The following is a 16,136-nucleotide window of genomic DNA, read 5'->3' on the forward strand; positions in this document are numbered from 1 at the left end:
CACACACACACACACAAACACACATGCACACGCGCGCACACACACACACACACACAGACTTGCGTATTCTTTGTTAAAATGGGAGGAAAGTAATAAATGGGCATGGACACCCTGGTCACCTCGCTTGTAAAAGACTGTAAAGGAGAAAAAGTTAAAACACACGCTCATAAAAAGGAAAAAATATATATATCATTCTCAAAAGGTCAACTCCCCTCCATCTCTTTTCATGTAGAGTTCCCTCCCCACTACCCAATAAACCCAAGACCTTGTGACAGATTTCGCCCAAAGGGGCTTTGAGGTAAAAGTAGATAAGAGTCCTGCTTAGCTGGGAGAGCTGAAGAGCTGTGCTGACAGATTGTGTCAATCCACTCCCTTGCTCAGTGTATTTTACAAACACAAGAGTGCAGACATTCAAATAGAAAAAACAAAAACAAACTAAAAAATAATGGCTCAACTTATAGTATGTGTGTGTATGGTTTGTTTTTGTTTTTTCGTTTTTTTTCCTTTTGTGCACTGGGAACCCTCGGGGTTCACAGTGCTGGATTGCTGGTTAGAAAGGCAGCTCAATTGGGAACGCTGGTTGGAGATTGTTCCATAAAACAGAAACTGCTGGACATCAAGACACAGCAGATTCTCCTGTCCAAGAGCTGCTTTGGTGCAGATTCAGAAAATGTAGAGTGAGTGTGAAGAGAAAGAGACAGACTACAAGGAGAGAGAGAGAGAAATGGGAGAAGAGAGAGACTGGCAAAAAAAAAAAAGGACAGAAAAAAAAAAAGAAAAAAAAAAAAGGGGGAATCCGCGGATGGACTGGCTGACGTGCTCGCTAGTTCAGGCGAAGTACATGGTGTGCTGGGTGTCATAGTGGATCTGAACTGCCTTGGCCAACGCCTGGGGGTCCCGGCCGTTACTCTGGCCCGACACATGGCTGCCTTCAGCGCTGGAATATAGAGAAAGGCAGCGTTTACTCCCCGACTCCATCACGAATGATATCACATCACAAAAAGCAGGAAAGGAACAGTAGAGAGGTGAAAACTAAGTGGTTGACGTCATAACATTCACCAGCTCCAGGAGGGTCCTGATTGACGGATTTAAAAGCTCAGATGTGTATACACTGTCTGATGACACATGAAAAAACAAGCAAAGATACAAATGCCTCTCGATGCATCGTTCCTCTAAGCTTTATCAAAGTTGGTTAAGTGGTCGAAGCAATTATGGTATTGACTATTTTGAGCATATTATCCCGTCAGCACAATCGCAGCCTTTCAAATAGTGTCACACAGATGGATTTCTATTCTAGTTTTAGTACATTTCAGATATGAGCTCTCCTGAACCACAACTATCCAGGAATCCCTTACCTGTCATGGTCTTTGTCCACCAGGTGGTAGCGGGCTCGGAAAGCCACTAGCCTGGCGTAGTAGGCTGGTGCTGGGATGGAGACGGAGCGAGTGCAGCGGACGTAGGTGTGGCACAGCTGGTAGGTGAGGAGCTGCAGTTCATCGGCCGTGAAACAGTTGTCATCCCACAGGACGTGATAGTGGGAGGGGCGACTGGTTCCCTGAGGGGGGGGGGGGGACATAATAAGTTACATGTCAATAGTGTCCTGATGATTTCATGAAACGCAGTGTGATGAGGTGGCCTACATTTATCTGGTGACACAAAAAAAAAAAAAAAAAAAAAAAAACACTTGATTTTTCTGAAGTAGACCAACCACTGTGCAATGAAATGTTCAGATCAGGCTCGTCAGTGAGTGAACTGAGGAGTTCTCCTGATCATGTGCTGTATCGTTACAAATCACTGCAAGTGTAACCCTCTTTTGTTTTTTGTTTTTTTTACAGCCATCTTTTAAATTTAAATTTAAAAAGGGAGAAGTGTTTTATGAAAAGATCTGTGGGTAGTGTATCACTTTAGATAACAGCCAAACCATCTGATGGGTCAAAGAAGCATCTCAATCACGCCGTTTATTGTTGTTAAGCATCATTACTGTGGTAACCACAGAGCAAAATTGCTGTAGCCCTGAAGACAATTTCCACTGAAATAATGGCCTTTAACCATAATTTTATTTTATTGTGCAAAATCCCTGCAACATTTCCAGCTCCCTCCAGGTCTCCACATCTCTTTATCAGCTTTGAAATAATTCAAAGTTGCATTTGAATTCTTATCAAGTTCAGCCATTTTATTTAGCGTATCTCTCACCTGAATCCCAGCATGGCTGCACAGGTAGAAGTCGAACTCGGACGGGTGTGTGATGGTACTGTCCACTGTGGTGCCGGCTGGGACATTACCGCTCTTCCCAACCTGTAGTGGGCAATCAGTGACATGACAGTTCATACAAAGCAGTGTTGTACAGTAGAAAATCATAACATGAACACGCCATGGCAGAGTGAACTCCCACTGACCCGCTCAGCTTTGTCAGAGCAGAAGAGACGAGTGTGGTGACGTTTCTGGACCACGATGTAGGTAATGCCCGGCCTGTAATCCTCCTCCAGACTGATACATGCCTTGCGGATGGCTATGAGCTCTGGCCACGCCACCTGAAAATACACAAAAACATGCATACACTTGAAAGGTAACCTATGCATAATGACTCACACTTAGTGACTTGGACACAAAAACGCCAAAAATATAACATACTTCAGACAAGTATAAAAATATGTGGTAAAACTCTGCTACATACTGCCAATCTCTCACCTGTTTCATCTGTCCCTCAGACACGCCGCCACGGTAGTAGATGATGCGTGTGGGCTTGAAGCGTGTGGACTTGTAGAACTGGATGAGCAGCTCCCGCACCATGTTGGTCAAGTCTTGGATGACCTCCTGGCTGAAGAGCTGCTCCTGGAGAGACAATAACATCTGATTTAGACTTGGAATGGAAGAAAGAAAAGGGGGAAGGGGGAGGTTCACAAAAAAACACAGTAAACTGCAGTTTATGGATCCATCAGACTTTGATGGAAGAGATGTGTCCATAAAACTGAGTTTAAAACTGACATGATTAAAGAAAATACTTAAAATTGATCTAAATAAGGTAGCAGTGAGCGGTAGGCTGGAACATGCCAAAGTGATTCAAACTCAATTGACAGATTTTAAGGAATTAGTACAAATGATCATCTTCTAGACAGAATGAAAATCCAAATGTCATTTTTAGGTCAAAAGATATTGAAGTTATGATCATATATGATAAAGAAAAGTCTCAAATCTTCATATTTGTGTAGCTAGAACTGGGTACTTTTGCTTGAAATTTCACAAAAACAATCAATTATCAGAATATGATTATTTTCTGTCAATAACCTAGTCAGTTAACCCTTTGACTGTTTCAGCTCACTCTCACTATTAAGTACAAACAGCGTGAAGTTACCTGGGACATGTCCTGTCGAGACGTTACCTGGGACATGTCTTGTCGAGACGTCTGGACACGCACTGTCGCGCAGTATCTGCTGGGGTGGCCGTCCATGCTGCCCACCACAGCCGCGATGGACGGCTTCTTCCCATCACCTGCTGGAGGATGTGTCACATCAGCACCTAAGAAGATGACCGGCTGCTGGAACACAGAGGGCCTGTGACCGAGAACAGGACGCACACAAAAGAGACTTTGAGTAAGAATATGATTTACAGTGCTGTGATGCAAAGTGTCAACCAAAACCAGCGTGACTAGGAAGAAAACTGAGGACAAAAAGATCCAAATATCATTATACAAAAGTTAAATGCCGACCAAATATTTACTCCTCAAGATTCTCAGAATAGAAACACCAGACTGAGTAAATGCCAGGAACTGCAAAATTTATATGAAGATTATGCAGATTAATACTTCAGTTCAGAATGCTCTTTACCACATGATTTCCAGGGGACTATTTATATTCAGAAAGCATCTCAGAAATCTCCAACATTCAAACCCAAGAAGCATTCCAGACTCCCATCTTGACTGCAACGAGGAAAATACAAAGTCCATGCTGACCTCTGATGAGGCACCAGGACGTTGTTGATGCCTCCCAGCTTGGCGTTGATCTTTAGGCAGAGGTTGGAGAGGGTCTGAGGGGACGTCTTCACTACGTTCTTCACCTGCACGCACTGGGTGGCCATGCCGAGGAGGGTGTCGCCCACCCGCTTCACTTCAGCTGCGGATAAAGACGGAGGTGACCAAGATCAATAACACAGAAATTTAGCTGAAAAAGTAATTACCTGTAGAGTCAAAAAATGAAGCTCATCCTACACATGAGACCCTCTTCAGTTTCGGTTCCTTACCATAGACGGGTGTTTTTCCGGGCAGAATGACCACAATCAGCTGCAGACCAACATAAGACATTTTGAGGTGTTTGAACATGGGCTCCACACTGTCAGCTCCTTGGGCGTATTTACAGAAACAAGGCTGGCCTTGAATGGGCATCCCAGCATCCTTTGAGATCTTTCGCAGCTGGTCAGTGAAGCTCCTAGTGACAAGCATTAAAAGCTCATTAGAAATCAGCAGTGTATCAGCAGTGAGAGCATAAGCAGAGACCATCTAAAAAATTCAAAACAGCAGGTACATGTAGATTTATTAAATATAAGCAAGATCATTGTATTTGCAGAGTATAATAAGTCAACGGCTAAACCATCACCTATAGAGGCTGTAAAACTCTTTATTATTAGAACATTAAGAGATAAAATGTGTTTCTGATATTTAGCAGTTGGGGTGATGTAAATGTTATAATTGGCCAAAGGTTGATGTAAAAAAAAAATAATAAAGTGACAAGTAATTTGTGTAGTGCTGTATTGGTAAATACAGAAATGGTTAAAGCCTGTGCCTCCTCCATTCTTGTATTATTCCACTAATTAAATGTGAAGTTAAACATTTTTCTTTTCTCGTCGGTAAATTCGGTGTTTTAGCATCTTAACATTTGCTGACATGCAAAGTAACATTAAAAAAAAAAAAAAAAAGTGCGGTAGAGCAACAGTCTGATGGGTATGTCATTAATTGTGAGGGTTTTTTTGTGATAATAAATGTCTGCAACAAATTCCACTGTAATCCATCCCACAGCTGCCAAGACATTTCACTCTGATTCACAAATGTCAACCTGCTGGTGGCACCAGAGGAAAAGTCAGGAGATCAACAAAGTCATTAAGATACACTGCCTTGGAACTATGAGTGTGTGTGTTAAAATGTCATGCCATGTATACATTAGTAGCTGAGATATTTCAGTCTGGACTGACATGCTGCCATCCTACAATAAGGTGTGTTTGTGTGTGTTATGTGCATCAACTGTATTTGCCTTATTTTGTCACCTTCCCTGGTTGTTGTTTAACACATTTCTGAGACAAGTCTCAACAACATAACATGACAAAAGGTCCATGACTCACTTGAGCAGGTCTTCCCGACACTGTTTCTGTGGGGCGAAGCAGGCCACAGCCCAGACCTTGATCTCGATGCCAGCGTAGAACTGCTTCCCTCTCATGTCCCACACGCCCTGGTTGGGCGTGGCCACGGTTTTATTCTGTGGAGAGAGTCCCTACTCTCTTAGTCAACCCCCCGGTTGGATGAACCAATACAAAAGGTACTACAGCCCAACCCACACTTTTGATTTCCCTTCCATTTGCAAACAAACATAATGTATTAAAACCCCACCCAGCCCCCACTGTACATTGTCTCTACATTGAGTCTACATTACACACTGAAAGGGTCCTCGCTGGTACTTGATATATTCGTACCAGTTTCAGATTTTTCTAATATTGTATAGATGTATTAAACAGGTCTGATATTCTGCACAAGACATCCATTGTGAGGCTTGTTTACAAGAGAAAGGATCACTTCCTTATTGCATGTAAATATCTGGGATTTATGGCTTCTCATATCAGGAGCTCTGACATGAACAGCGAAGCGAACAAGCGGATTGCATCTACTCAAAGAGACATCATTAGGTGAGTGCTCCTACGTCCGGGTTTGGTTGTGAATACAAATTCAAAATGCAGTGGCTTTCAGTTAAGTTAACAAGATTTGCCAAAGGCCATTAAGAGCTTTCATTCTCCAAAACAAGTGACCACAGTGAACTACTTGAGTGTGCCAAGAAAAAGTTAAGAGCTTCTCCATCTCATTACAAGATTGTCTCAAAAGTCTTTAACGTGATCATAGGTACAGGATTCAAAACTACCTAATAAATGATCGGCAGCAATATAAAACATATCATCACAGTGCATGTTACACAGCAAACATACTGTAGCCTTTCCCATCTCAGTCTGTGCATACAGTCTCATCAGGGAGCGCTCATCTCTTAGTGAAAACTTTGATGCAACTGTATGTACATCAACAACCAGCATGCCACGGAACAAAATGAAGAGTGAGTGTGTGTTTCATTCATACCAAGTGATCACAGAAATGGGAAAAGCTCTCAGTCTACATTTAAGGGTATTTCACCGGAAGCCGATTAGACTCGATATCCCAGCAGGCAAGTGGCCAAGCCTTTGAGAGAGAGAGAGGGAGTGTTGTGATAGGATCTTAAATTAACCAGCGTATAGTTCAGGCAGCCAATAGTGGGATTTAAGCTCGGTAGTGGCGCATAAGTGCTCTTTTTTTTTTTTTTTTCCTTCTTCTCAAGCAAGAAACTTCTTTTATTCTGAGGAACAATTTTCAGTGAAGTTCAGAGCACCAGCCAAAGAGGGAACCAATTTCCCCACAGGGATCATTAAAGTTTCATCTCGTCTTAGCAGAATCATTAAACGCTGTATCTGATTGGAGAGTTATATTCCAGCCCCTGTAGTATTTATATTAACCTTTTGATTTTCAGATGTGGGATGAAGTCAGATTTACTCCACGAGCTTTAGTGAATATTTCAGACACATTTTACTTTGATGCTGGGTGGTTTTGAGTCTTATCGTCCTCCTGTTGGCAACACATTCATTTTCCCCCCCTTACACACACAATCCTTGAATCCCAATGCAGCCGTTCACATCTTATAACAAGGTACTAATGTAAGAGTCAGAGTTTTTGCAGAAAATGGATAAAAGATTTTCCCAGATACATCTTCTGTTGACAAGCTGGATGCAAATGATTTCCTTTCAGGTCCATACAGGTCTGCTCAAAAATGTTTACACTTCTCTTCTGTGTGAACCATACAGTCTGGATCGGCTGATTTGAGATTCAGAGGGTGAATCTCAGCAGTCTGCAGCAACTAGCTCCTTGCCTCATTTCCTCCACCTACTTTGACACTACTGAATGTGACGAGTGAAAAGCCAAGCCCTCGTCTACGTGCAACATAATATCATTTACATGCTTACAAGCAGTGTCAGTGAAGGGAAAGAGTATTTTAAAAAGGAGATGCACGCACTGAACAGACTGCTGAAATGCACCAAAGGATTATAACAAAGGGCAAGTTCCAGATCTTTCAGGTCTGCATATTTTAAAATTGAATACCAGATCTGGTCACCACCTGAATTAATCGCTTCAAATAAACTTCAAGTTAATCTTGCATGTAATGGGAATACTGTGCAACATAAACCTTGCTTCAGACAGCAGCCTCTTTTTAACCATTCTGAATATGCATTAATGTTTAATTAGCTGTGGCTCAAAAATCCACCGCTCAATTAATTTGTGATAAAACTGTATCCAATTATCAAAAATCATTTAGCTCATCTTTCTGATTAAGGAGCCCCTTTAAACCTGGATCTTGCCCCATGACCCAGCATTCACTACATGATGCCCCCCCCCCCACCCTGTGCGTTCCCGGTCAGACTCATGCCCCCAGAGTGCAGCCCCTGCCCAGTACTCACCCTGCCACAGTCCCTCCCTGTGTCTGTACTCACCCGGCCCCCATACTGCAGCATGGGCGCTGGGAGAACACGCCCTGTCACCTCTGTCATGTCATTGTGCACCACAATGCCAAACTCCTTCAGGTAAGGGTCTGGGCCCCCGACCATGCTGTTGCTTTTGACCTGGGGAAAAAAAGGGTGAGGAGGAGAAGGAGGACATAAAAGTTTACATGAACCATTAAAGCAGAATATTCTTCTACGTTTCTCATATAAAGTTTTAAACCTACAGTTCCTTAAACTAGACGTTAGCTGATCTACTTGCTTTTCTTGCTCCAACCCCAAGAGGGAAACGGCACTCACCAGTCTGCTGATCTCCTCTTGTCTGTCGGGGGCTGAACGAGCTGTAGCTTTAATCATCGTGGATGTTTGGTTGTCTGTCAGTTTCTTGATACAGCGCTGGCCTGCTACAATGTTACAGACCTACAGAGCAGGAAAAAAAAAAGAAAAGAAAAAAGAAACTTATCAGCAATTACACAAAATCAATCAGATTTAAGGAACAACAGCGGGAAATCACCAAAAGGGAGAACGTCTGAAAACAGTCTCTTTCGCACCTCCAGGGGAAGATAGGTGTGCTTCTGTTCCTGCCCCACTTGCAGACAAGGTAAATGTGGATACTTGAGCTGCAGGTTGTACTTCTGCTTGAAATACTGAGCTACTGTGCACTCCATGGCTTGGCCGTTCTCAAGCTGTAAGGGGAACCTGTGAATAAATGGAATATGGAGTCCGTATGAGAGTGTAAAACAACACAAAAAAGGAAAAAACATGACCATGACTTGTGAATAGATTTGATATCCTTCACAATCTTATGACTTTTCACTACACATACAACACTGGTCTTGCTGAGATATGAGGGCAAACAAACTGATGAGTGCAAGAATGGTACTTACGTTTGGTGGCTGGCAGGTCGGCGAGTGACATTACACACACGATACTTCCTCTTCATCTGACCACAATGTGTGACCTCAACTTTCAAGCCTGCTCGAAAGACACAATGACAAAATTATGAAAATGAGCAGGACCCTTCTCTCACCATCTGCAATTTCAAATACTTTGATATCTTTTCTTAAATCTAGCTGGTTGCAGTTGCACTCCTCTGTTCCTCTGCAGGCATTTTCAGGCCATGGTAAAGATAAATGCTGACAGGGCAGCCAGTTGTGTAGAGGGGTTTTTACAGCTCTCTGCAGTTTCCTTTCAGACATTTGTCATAACTCAATTAAACAAACCACATGAAGCATACAGACAGTTTACTAGTGTGTACCGTTGAAAATATGGCCTCTGAAAAATACAAGTAGCTCCTGCAAGGTTACTTTAGTGGCTCTTTGTGCAGTAACAATAGCAGAGATGAAGACAAGAAGAGACCAGAGCTGCTTCAAACAGCAGTGGTTTTTGCATCAAATTAAATGTGAACACTTGTGAATCTCATGGATGTATTTTCTGATGTGAGACTCTCCAGTTTCTGTTAATCCTTTCTTCCCCAAGGTTAAGAAACAAGTCCTCAGCACTGGTGGAGATTAAGCAGTGAAAATACAGCCATGAGTATGTGTCAGGAGTGGGTGCAGTTTCTTTACTTCTTTGACACTGCATAAAAACAAACATGCGTGTGCCTCGCAGGCTCACACCTACATGTAATCTCTGAGGTGAACTGAATACACACTGAGTCATACAAGTTGTGTGTAGTGTGTGTGCTGGTAACGAGTGCCCACCTCTTATTTCCTTAGTGAATTTGACACGCTGCGAGTCCGTCAGTGGTTTGGTCTGTTCGTTGATGTTCTGGATATCGAGCACCTCGCACATGAACTCTATCACAGGCTGAGCACGGTAGAAAGCAGTGGCTGACACTGTGGGGTAAAAGAGATACGAATTTATTTGTGCATAGAAAACACGTTAAATCTTACTGAGCAGAGTATTGAGTTGTGGCAGAGGCTGCAGCATTAGACACAACAAGACTCATCATATCAGTTAGTTAAAACTTACATGAGGTAACAACCAGAGAGAGAACACAGTAGGTGTAGTCACACACAAGGTGATTGTTTTTATGAATGGATTCAGAGCAAAGTTAAAATCCCCCACAGCGCTGAAGGTCTTACCATCGATGTTGAGCATCATGTTCCACATGGCAGGACGGACAGACTGATGGAAACCAAACCACACCTCCCGACCTCCACCAAGAGGATGGTAATAGCCCTCCGGAGGGGAGAAAAACGAACGCCCCACTGGAGTGTACCTTTGTGCACAAACGCAGAAGGTCAATGACTGACATCATCGACTGAGTCATTCGGGCGTTCTGCTTAAGAGATCACAAATTCTAAAATCTGATAGTATCACTAAAGTTTCCCCATTTTATTTCTATAAGACTGCCGTCATGGAATTAAGATCTTTTGTGTTACAGAAATACAACGGTGACTAAGGCCACTATCCCACTTCATAACTGATAAATTAACATGGACTCAAACAACCTTACTGAAGCTTATAAGAGCATCATTATTTTCCAGGAGTGGCAGGTGCAAAATATTCATTCATGTCCCCAGTTTATGCTATAAAATATGAGTTCTACAGCTTACAGTTAAAATTATTTTGATGAACTGAAATGAATAATTTTGGTGTACCTGGACACTTGTAGCATGCCATACATTTGCAAAACTGCATAAAATGCATATGAAATCAAGTCTGGGGAAGATGTTTGTATTGTTTTTGCATCAAGAACTCATCTAGTAGTTTAGTAATACACACAAAAAGACAAATACCAGGTTAATACCATATTAAAAAGATATATAAGAGAGTTTCTCATAATGCAGTAGTGTCAAGTAAATTTGGTGTGTAAGCTGAAGTAAGATGATGTGAAGATTCATTCAGTTGTTGCATTAATGTTACAAAAGCTGATGTAAGTGAGTCAATTCCCTGAAAAAATATCCATAGCACTGTAATGAACTGTGGAGAGACAAACTTATAGCAGAGTTAGATTTGATTTGATTTGATCAGAGAGACATGTGACAGCAGGAAATTAAGTAATACAGACGAATTCAAGATGAAAAGCAATAACTCTGTCTAAGAAAACGTGGCTGATGTGTCAGTTAAAAAGACACAGATGGATGAATCGCGATACCTCATGGAAGGCAGATGCCGTGTGATGACATCCAGAGCCTGGACAGAGTCTTCGGGGACCTCGTTAAGGTGGCCTGACAGGGCTTCCAGCAGCATCTGAAGACTGACCACAGACACCCACTGCAAGGACACCTTGAACGTCTGATCCTTCCCCTCGCCAGGCAGGGTCACCTCCAGATCCACCTACGAGTAGAGAGAGAGCGAGAGAGAGAGAGTGTCAGGGAGGCGAGGACAGAGAAGGAGGGGAAAAGGACAAAGGAAGTGAGGCAAACAAAAAAAACAAGTGAGGAGAACATTGATTGAGGAACAGGATGACGGAAAGATATGAGTACCCAAAAGCAAAGTAAATTGAAAGAAGACAGCAACACCTAAAAATCCCTGGTGGATCAATTTGCCTTTGAAATGACAAAAGATGAGGCAGCATTAAAACATTTCATTAGTGCATCCACATCGAGTCAACAGGTGTAAAACAAATTCTCTTAATGATGGAAAGATGTAATTCTTGTTATTGTAGAAATGTGAATGATTTTTTAATGTTACATTTATTGCCTTTGCTAAGCATGAAGATATTTAAAAAAAAAAGGAAGCTTCATTTCCACTTCGCTCTGGTTACTATTGCTACATTGTATTTTGCAATCATGTTTACATTTTCGGTCTGGTGGTGAATTTCTCATTTACAGAGATGAGGTCACAGGCCAAACACAGACAACTAAATGTCACATAAAAGGAACACCTCCACTGACTTTTTCATTTACTGTATCTTAACATTAGTATTCTGATGTTGTCTCTGGAGGTTCAGAGTCAAAGAGAGAAAGGCTCCAAGAGAGAAATGTATTATTTAGAGGTCAGACACTAATTTCCCTAATTAAAGCATCCATTGCTCATAATGCAGCAGCCAGACTATTTGAAAATGACTAGTTTCAATAGCTGAGAAATTATATCCTCAGAAAAGTGTGCTATAAAAACACTTACCAAATCACATAACCATAACTGAACGAAAAAAACGTCTTGATATTCTTGGGCATTTTTCAGGCGGATGTTGGTAAAAGGTAGATTCAGGAAAAGTGGCTCGCAGAAAGACATCAAAATTGCTTTCCACAAAGCAATCAGCCGACAGGTTAATGAAATATTACAGCCTAAGAGTGTCTGCGGTTATATCTTCTTTTAGAAGTATTAGGAGTCTCACATTCTTGCTCCTGATTTTCCAGGCTAATCTGGAATCCAAGCGGGCAGCCGTCCAATCACAAATCTAGATACATCTAGTCTGCCTGCTCAACCTAATCCACTAAACCATTTTATATGTTTGACACCTCCTAAAATATGAAATCAAAATATGAAATCATTTGGTTTATGTTCTTAAAATACAAACCATTTCTCCCTTCATGAATCTTTAGAGCTGACTGACTTTTCCATTCACACACAGTTTTTAAAAGACATGAATCTGTGTATATGTTGAAGTGTTTCAGACACCAACCCTGTCTCTCCCTATTGGCAGTGGATGTGCTGTGTACATGTTCCTCTTCCCATCGTAGCCAGGCTGTCGGTCTCCAAAGATCTGCATCTTGAAGTGCCGCACCATGGTGTCCACCACCTCCCTGGAAGGCAGAGCTCTCAGGATGGTAACACACACACACACACACACACACATTAGAGACCATGTAAACACAAATAGGGATACAGTTTCATACTGCAATATAGTAAATGATGCTATTTTCTGCTGTTACTAGAATCTAAAACCTCAGAGACAAGTTTCTCCTTGGGCAGTATGTGGTTATATTGGCTACAGATACAACTGGCGTTTCAAAGTCATAAATACCTAAGATAAAACTTCCAATGAAAAATAATTACTGCTAAAAACTATCTGAGGTTTTACCTGTTGACCCTCCGAGGCCGTTTCTCAGGCTTGATGTCGATATCATAGTGATAGACATCAATCTTGGGAATCTGCACCTGAAAGTGGTTGGCAAGGAGCCGGATGGGTTTCCCCACCGTGCCGAGGCCGGGACGCCGCGGAGGCTGAAACAGAGAGGTAGGGGCGGGCGGGCCTGGAGAGAAGGTAGAGAAAAGGGGGGTTATATTTAATATGCAACATCACAACAGTTACATAATGATTCTCTACATGGAAATCAATGATTAGCACCAGCTCAGGGTTCAAATGGACATTTATTGACATTGCAATCAATATAACCCAGTTTAGCGAGAGTATCAGTGTCTTTATTTTAAAAAGGTGAATATATACATTAGTCCTGTTCCTCCTCTCAGTGAAAGCTAGTTTACCAGAGTCTAGTAAAGAATGCACAGATCCTACACCAAGTTTCAAACGAAGCATGTATGGCATTTATTTTGTACTGGAACAAGGGTGGCGTCAGTGAGAGTGTGCGTTCATCTCTCAATAAACATCAGATTTGAAAGACGAGCGCGTGCGGCGTAACGCCAAGCTTGTTGCAAACCATCTCGTCAGTGACACCTGCTTGAATGCACTGAAATGGCCTCGCAGCCCAGAGGCGCACATATACGCTTTGATTGATCTGCAACTCCGGCCCCTGACCTACATGGGTCAACGAGGGGGCTGGCGAAACAATGACCTCCAATTATCCTTCAGCCCGCCCCCAGCTCCACCCAGACACACAGGGCGCCCACCCCTCACGCCGAGACAAAGACACAGCTCCTCTCAGACAGAGACAGCAGGGCCACATGGGGAGGGGGTTCCACGCAGAGAGTCTGGGATTACCGTTACAAACAGTATGCGCCACGCACGCATCTCACCCACATTACACTTTACATACAGTTATACGCACGTGCAGGTGTCAAAACACAGGTGTGGTGCCTGTGACTCTGACACAGCAGCATAAAAAAAGCTGCTGGCAACAGAGGCGCACAATGTCTGCAACGCTTTAATCACAAGTTTAAAAACAGCACATATGTAATTGTGACCTCAGGCCGCCTCTAGTTACAGCAAACCTGATAATGACTCATCTCTCTCACACATCAACATTACTCGTTTACATCAACATGGAATGAAGGAGGCCCTGGGACGCTCTGTCAAAATCTACAAAGAGGAAACGCATACAGTACTTTGCTCTGAGTTCGGATGGGATAAAAGGAAAACAGAAGTCGGCATACTTCAGACAAAATATATATAAATATAAAAAACAAAGTTAAAAAAATATTTTGTTGGTGCTACTGAAGGAGGTTGGAGGAGGCTGCTTAATGCTTTTGTCAACGGAGAGCTTAGAGACTGCGGGGGTCCTCCTGAACTCCATGCACCCACACGCTCCAGTTAGCAAGTGAAGCGCGAGAACACAGACAATCGGGACCCTCCCCATCGCTTCCTGAAAACACGCTTCCCAACATGCCCTCATGTCGCCTGGGCCCCAAATCACCTCCCCTGCTTCCCTATCAGGCCTACCCACTGCTGCTCCTCCTCCATCATACAAACAAACCATTAGCTTGATTGTAACATCATTCAGCTTTTCTAACTCATTTTGTTTATGACACAGTCTTAAATAAGAAGCCATTGTTGCATGTCTGAGGCTCTTTGTCATGACTTGGATTAAAATCATCTGATGATTCAGTCTACTTCGCCCTACTGGCCTTGTTGCTGATAGCAAAAAAGACATGCCAAGTGCTCTGTGCTATGCTGCAAACTGGCAAGCACAACACATTGTGTGTATAGCTCTGCATTATGTGCCACAAGCACACTACAACATTTCAAGTGTACTGCAACTCAATGGTAATTCAGCATTAATTTTTCCCTCCATACTGGTGCTTTGTGTTGATGATGTGTATGGAAAACTTCACATGCAGGAAAATGTGTTTACATAAGATTCTGTTGTATGTCCAAAAAGAATCTGAATAAAATGCAGCCACCATACACCAAAAAACAAGACACTACACAGTTAAATCAAAACATTTTCCAAACAATCTTCACACAAAAGATGACCTTTAACAAAGCGAATACATTTTATAGGTCTCCTGTAGCGCAATTTAAGACCTTTCTAATACCAAACTATGCAATTCAACACCGATTTCACCATCATACCAGTACGGACAATACAGCCTAGATTTGTTCATCAGTACATCACATTTTTTCAGTACTTCCCAGCAGTATACAACAGTAATTCTTAATGATGATTAATTAAATCAACACATCTATTAATTCACAGTCACAGCATTAATTAATTTCAACATTTGTAACAATCACACTTGAAGTTTATAGGTGTGTAACGTCTTCTGACAGCTCGCAATCAGTTACAAAAACATCTTGAACCTCACATTGCTGTCTACAGCAGCCAGGTGAAAAGTTTTAAGACTTAACTAAATAAAATTGAAGACTTCTGAGGCCTTTTGTTTTGAGGACACAAAATTCAATGCATTTATACCTGCGGATTTTACAGTCTTGAACTGCACGGATTTGTAAATCCGTTTCTATGTTTTCTGCTCATTGGCTGCATGTACAGGTAGTACAGAAAGGATTTTACTCTGTGTGTGCGCGTGCAGCTCAGTGAGTTCGAGGTCCTCCTCTTCCACTTTCACCAAAAACAGAGCTGTACCTATATATAGCCTCCTCAGCTGCCACACTACCACGCTGTGGGCGAGTGCCTCAACGTGAAATGCCCAAACCCATCCTTCCTCTACAACCCGCCTTCTCACCGCTATCAACACCACCACCACACCTACCTCTAAGGTTTTAATTACTTAATCTGCCAGTTATTTTCTTGATAGGCATAATTATTGTTCAGTGTAGAAATTTAAGAAAAAGTTTGTTTTTTTTTTTTTGGTTTTTTTTTTTTTAAAAGCCAAAGTTGATGTCCTAAAAGTGTCAAAACCCAAAAGGTATTCCGTTTATAATCACAGAAGACAAAGAAAAGCAACAAATTCTCACAACCGAGAAGCTGGAAATCAGAAGTGTTTGATTGTTTTGTTTACAGAAAAATAAGCTTAAAAGAAGACTTTGATCATCACAACAGTTGTCTGTCTATCAGCTAACAAAAAAACCAACCAGCTCTAAATGAATGTCTCACTTGTACTATTATGGGTTTGTTGTTTTTCTTCATTCAGGTAGTTTAGGTGCGCAAACAAAATGGCAACAAGTGAAAAAGGAAATAGATACAAATATGCAGGTGATAAAACTGAAAGAACAAACTGTGGAAAAATACAAGCTACGGGGCTGCGATTGAGGATTATTTTCATTAATCTGCTGATTACTTTTACACTTAATCAAAGAAACATCAAAAGAGCGTTGAGAGAAATGCCTATCACCA

The 16,136-nt window shown here is 42.0% G+C and overlaps 1 protein-coding gene across 2 annotated transcripts; it reads right to left on the minus strand.

The window, feature by feature from the left end:
• Positions 1-789: 789 nt before the first annotated feature.
• LOC111223032 (protein argonaute-4-like) lies at positions 790-12,846 on the minus strand. 2 transcript variants are annotated; one of them, XM_022746998.1, is made up of 18 exons: positions 12,746-12,846; positions 12,347-12,467; positions 10,874-11,055; positions 9,858-9,994; positions 9,474-9,608; positions 8,658-8,745; positions 8,322-8,469; positions 8,071-8,190; positions 7,732-7,893; positions 5,329-5,462; positions 4,237-4,421; positions 3,950-4,109; positions 3,353-3,551; positions 2,689-2,832; positions 2,397-2,531; positions 2,194-2,295; positions 1,356-1,555; positions 790-937 (listed from the first exon to the last, which is right to left on the minus strand). In XM_022746998.1, exons 2-18 carry the CDS (start codon positions 12,449-12,451, stop codon positions 829-831), a joined length of 2,445 nt encoding a protein of 814 aa, XP_022602719.1. In that variant the 5' UTR covers positions 12,452-12,467; positions 12,746-12,846; the 3' UTR covers positions 790-828. The 2 variants fall into 2 exon arrangements, with proteins under 2 accessions (XP_022602719.1, XP_022602718.1); XM_022746997.1 differs by having other exon boundaries at positions 5,329-5,477.
• Positions 12,847-16,136: the final 3,290 nt, after the last annotated feature.

Source organism: Seriola dumerili, unplaced genomic scaffold, assembly GCF_002260705.1.
Source record: "Seriola dumerili isolate Sdu_G_001 unplaced genomic scaffold, Sdu_1.0 BDQW01000110.1, whole genome shotgun sequence".
Taxonomy (NCBI): Eukaryota; Metazoa; Chordata; class Actinopteri; order Carangiformes; family Carangidae; genus Seriola; species Seriola dumerili.

Coding starts and splice junctions, on each gene's coding strand:
- LOC111223032 (XM_022746997.1), bottom strand. CDS start 12,451: ATGGTGCGGCACTTCAAGATGCAGATCTTTGGAGACCGACAGCCTGGC. Junction 7,894..8,070: donor AAGAGGAGATCAGCAGACTG/GTGAGTGCCGTT, acceptor TTTTTTCCCCAG/GTCAAAAGCAACAGCATGGT. Junction 4,422..5,328: donor TGTCGGGAAGACCTGCTCAA/GTGAGTCATGGA, acceptor GCTTGTCACTAG/GAGCTTCACTGACCAGCTGC.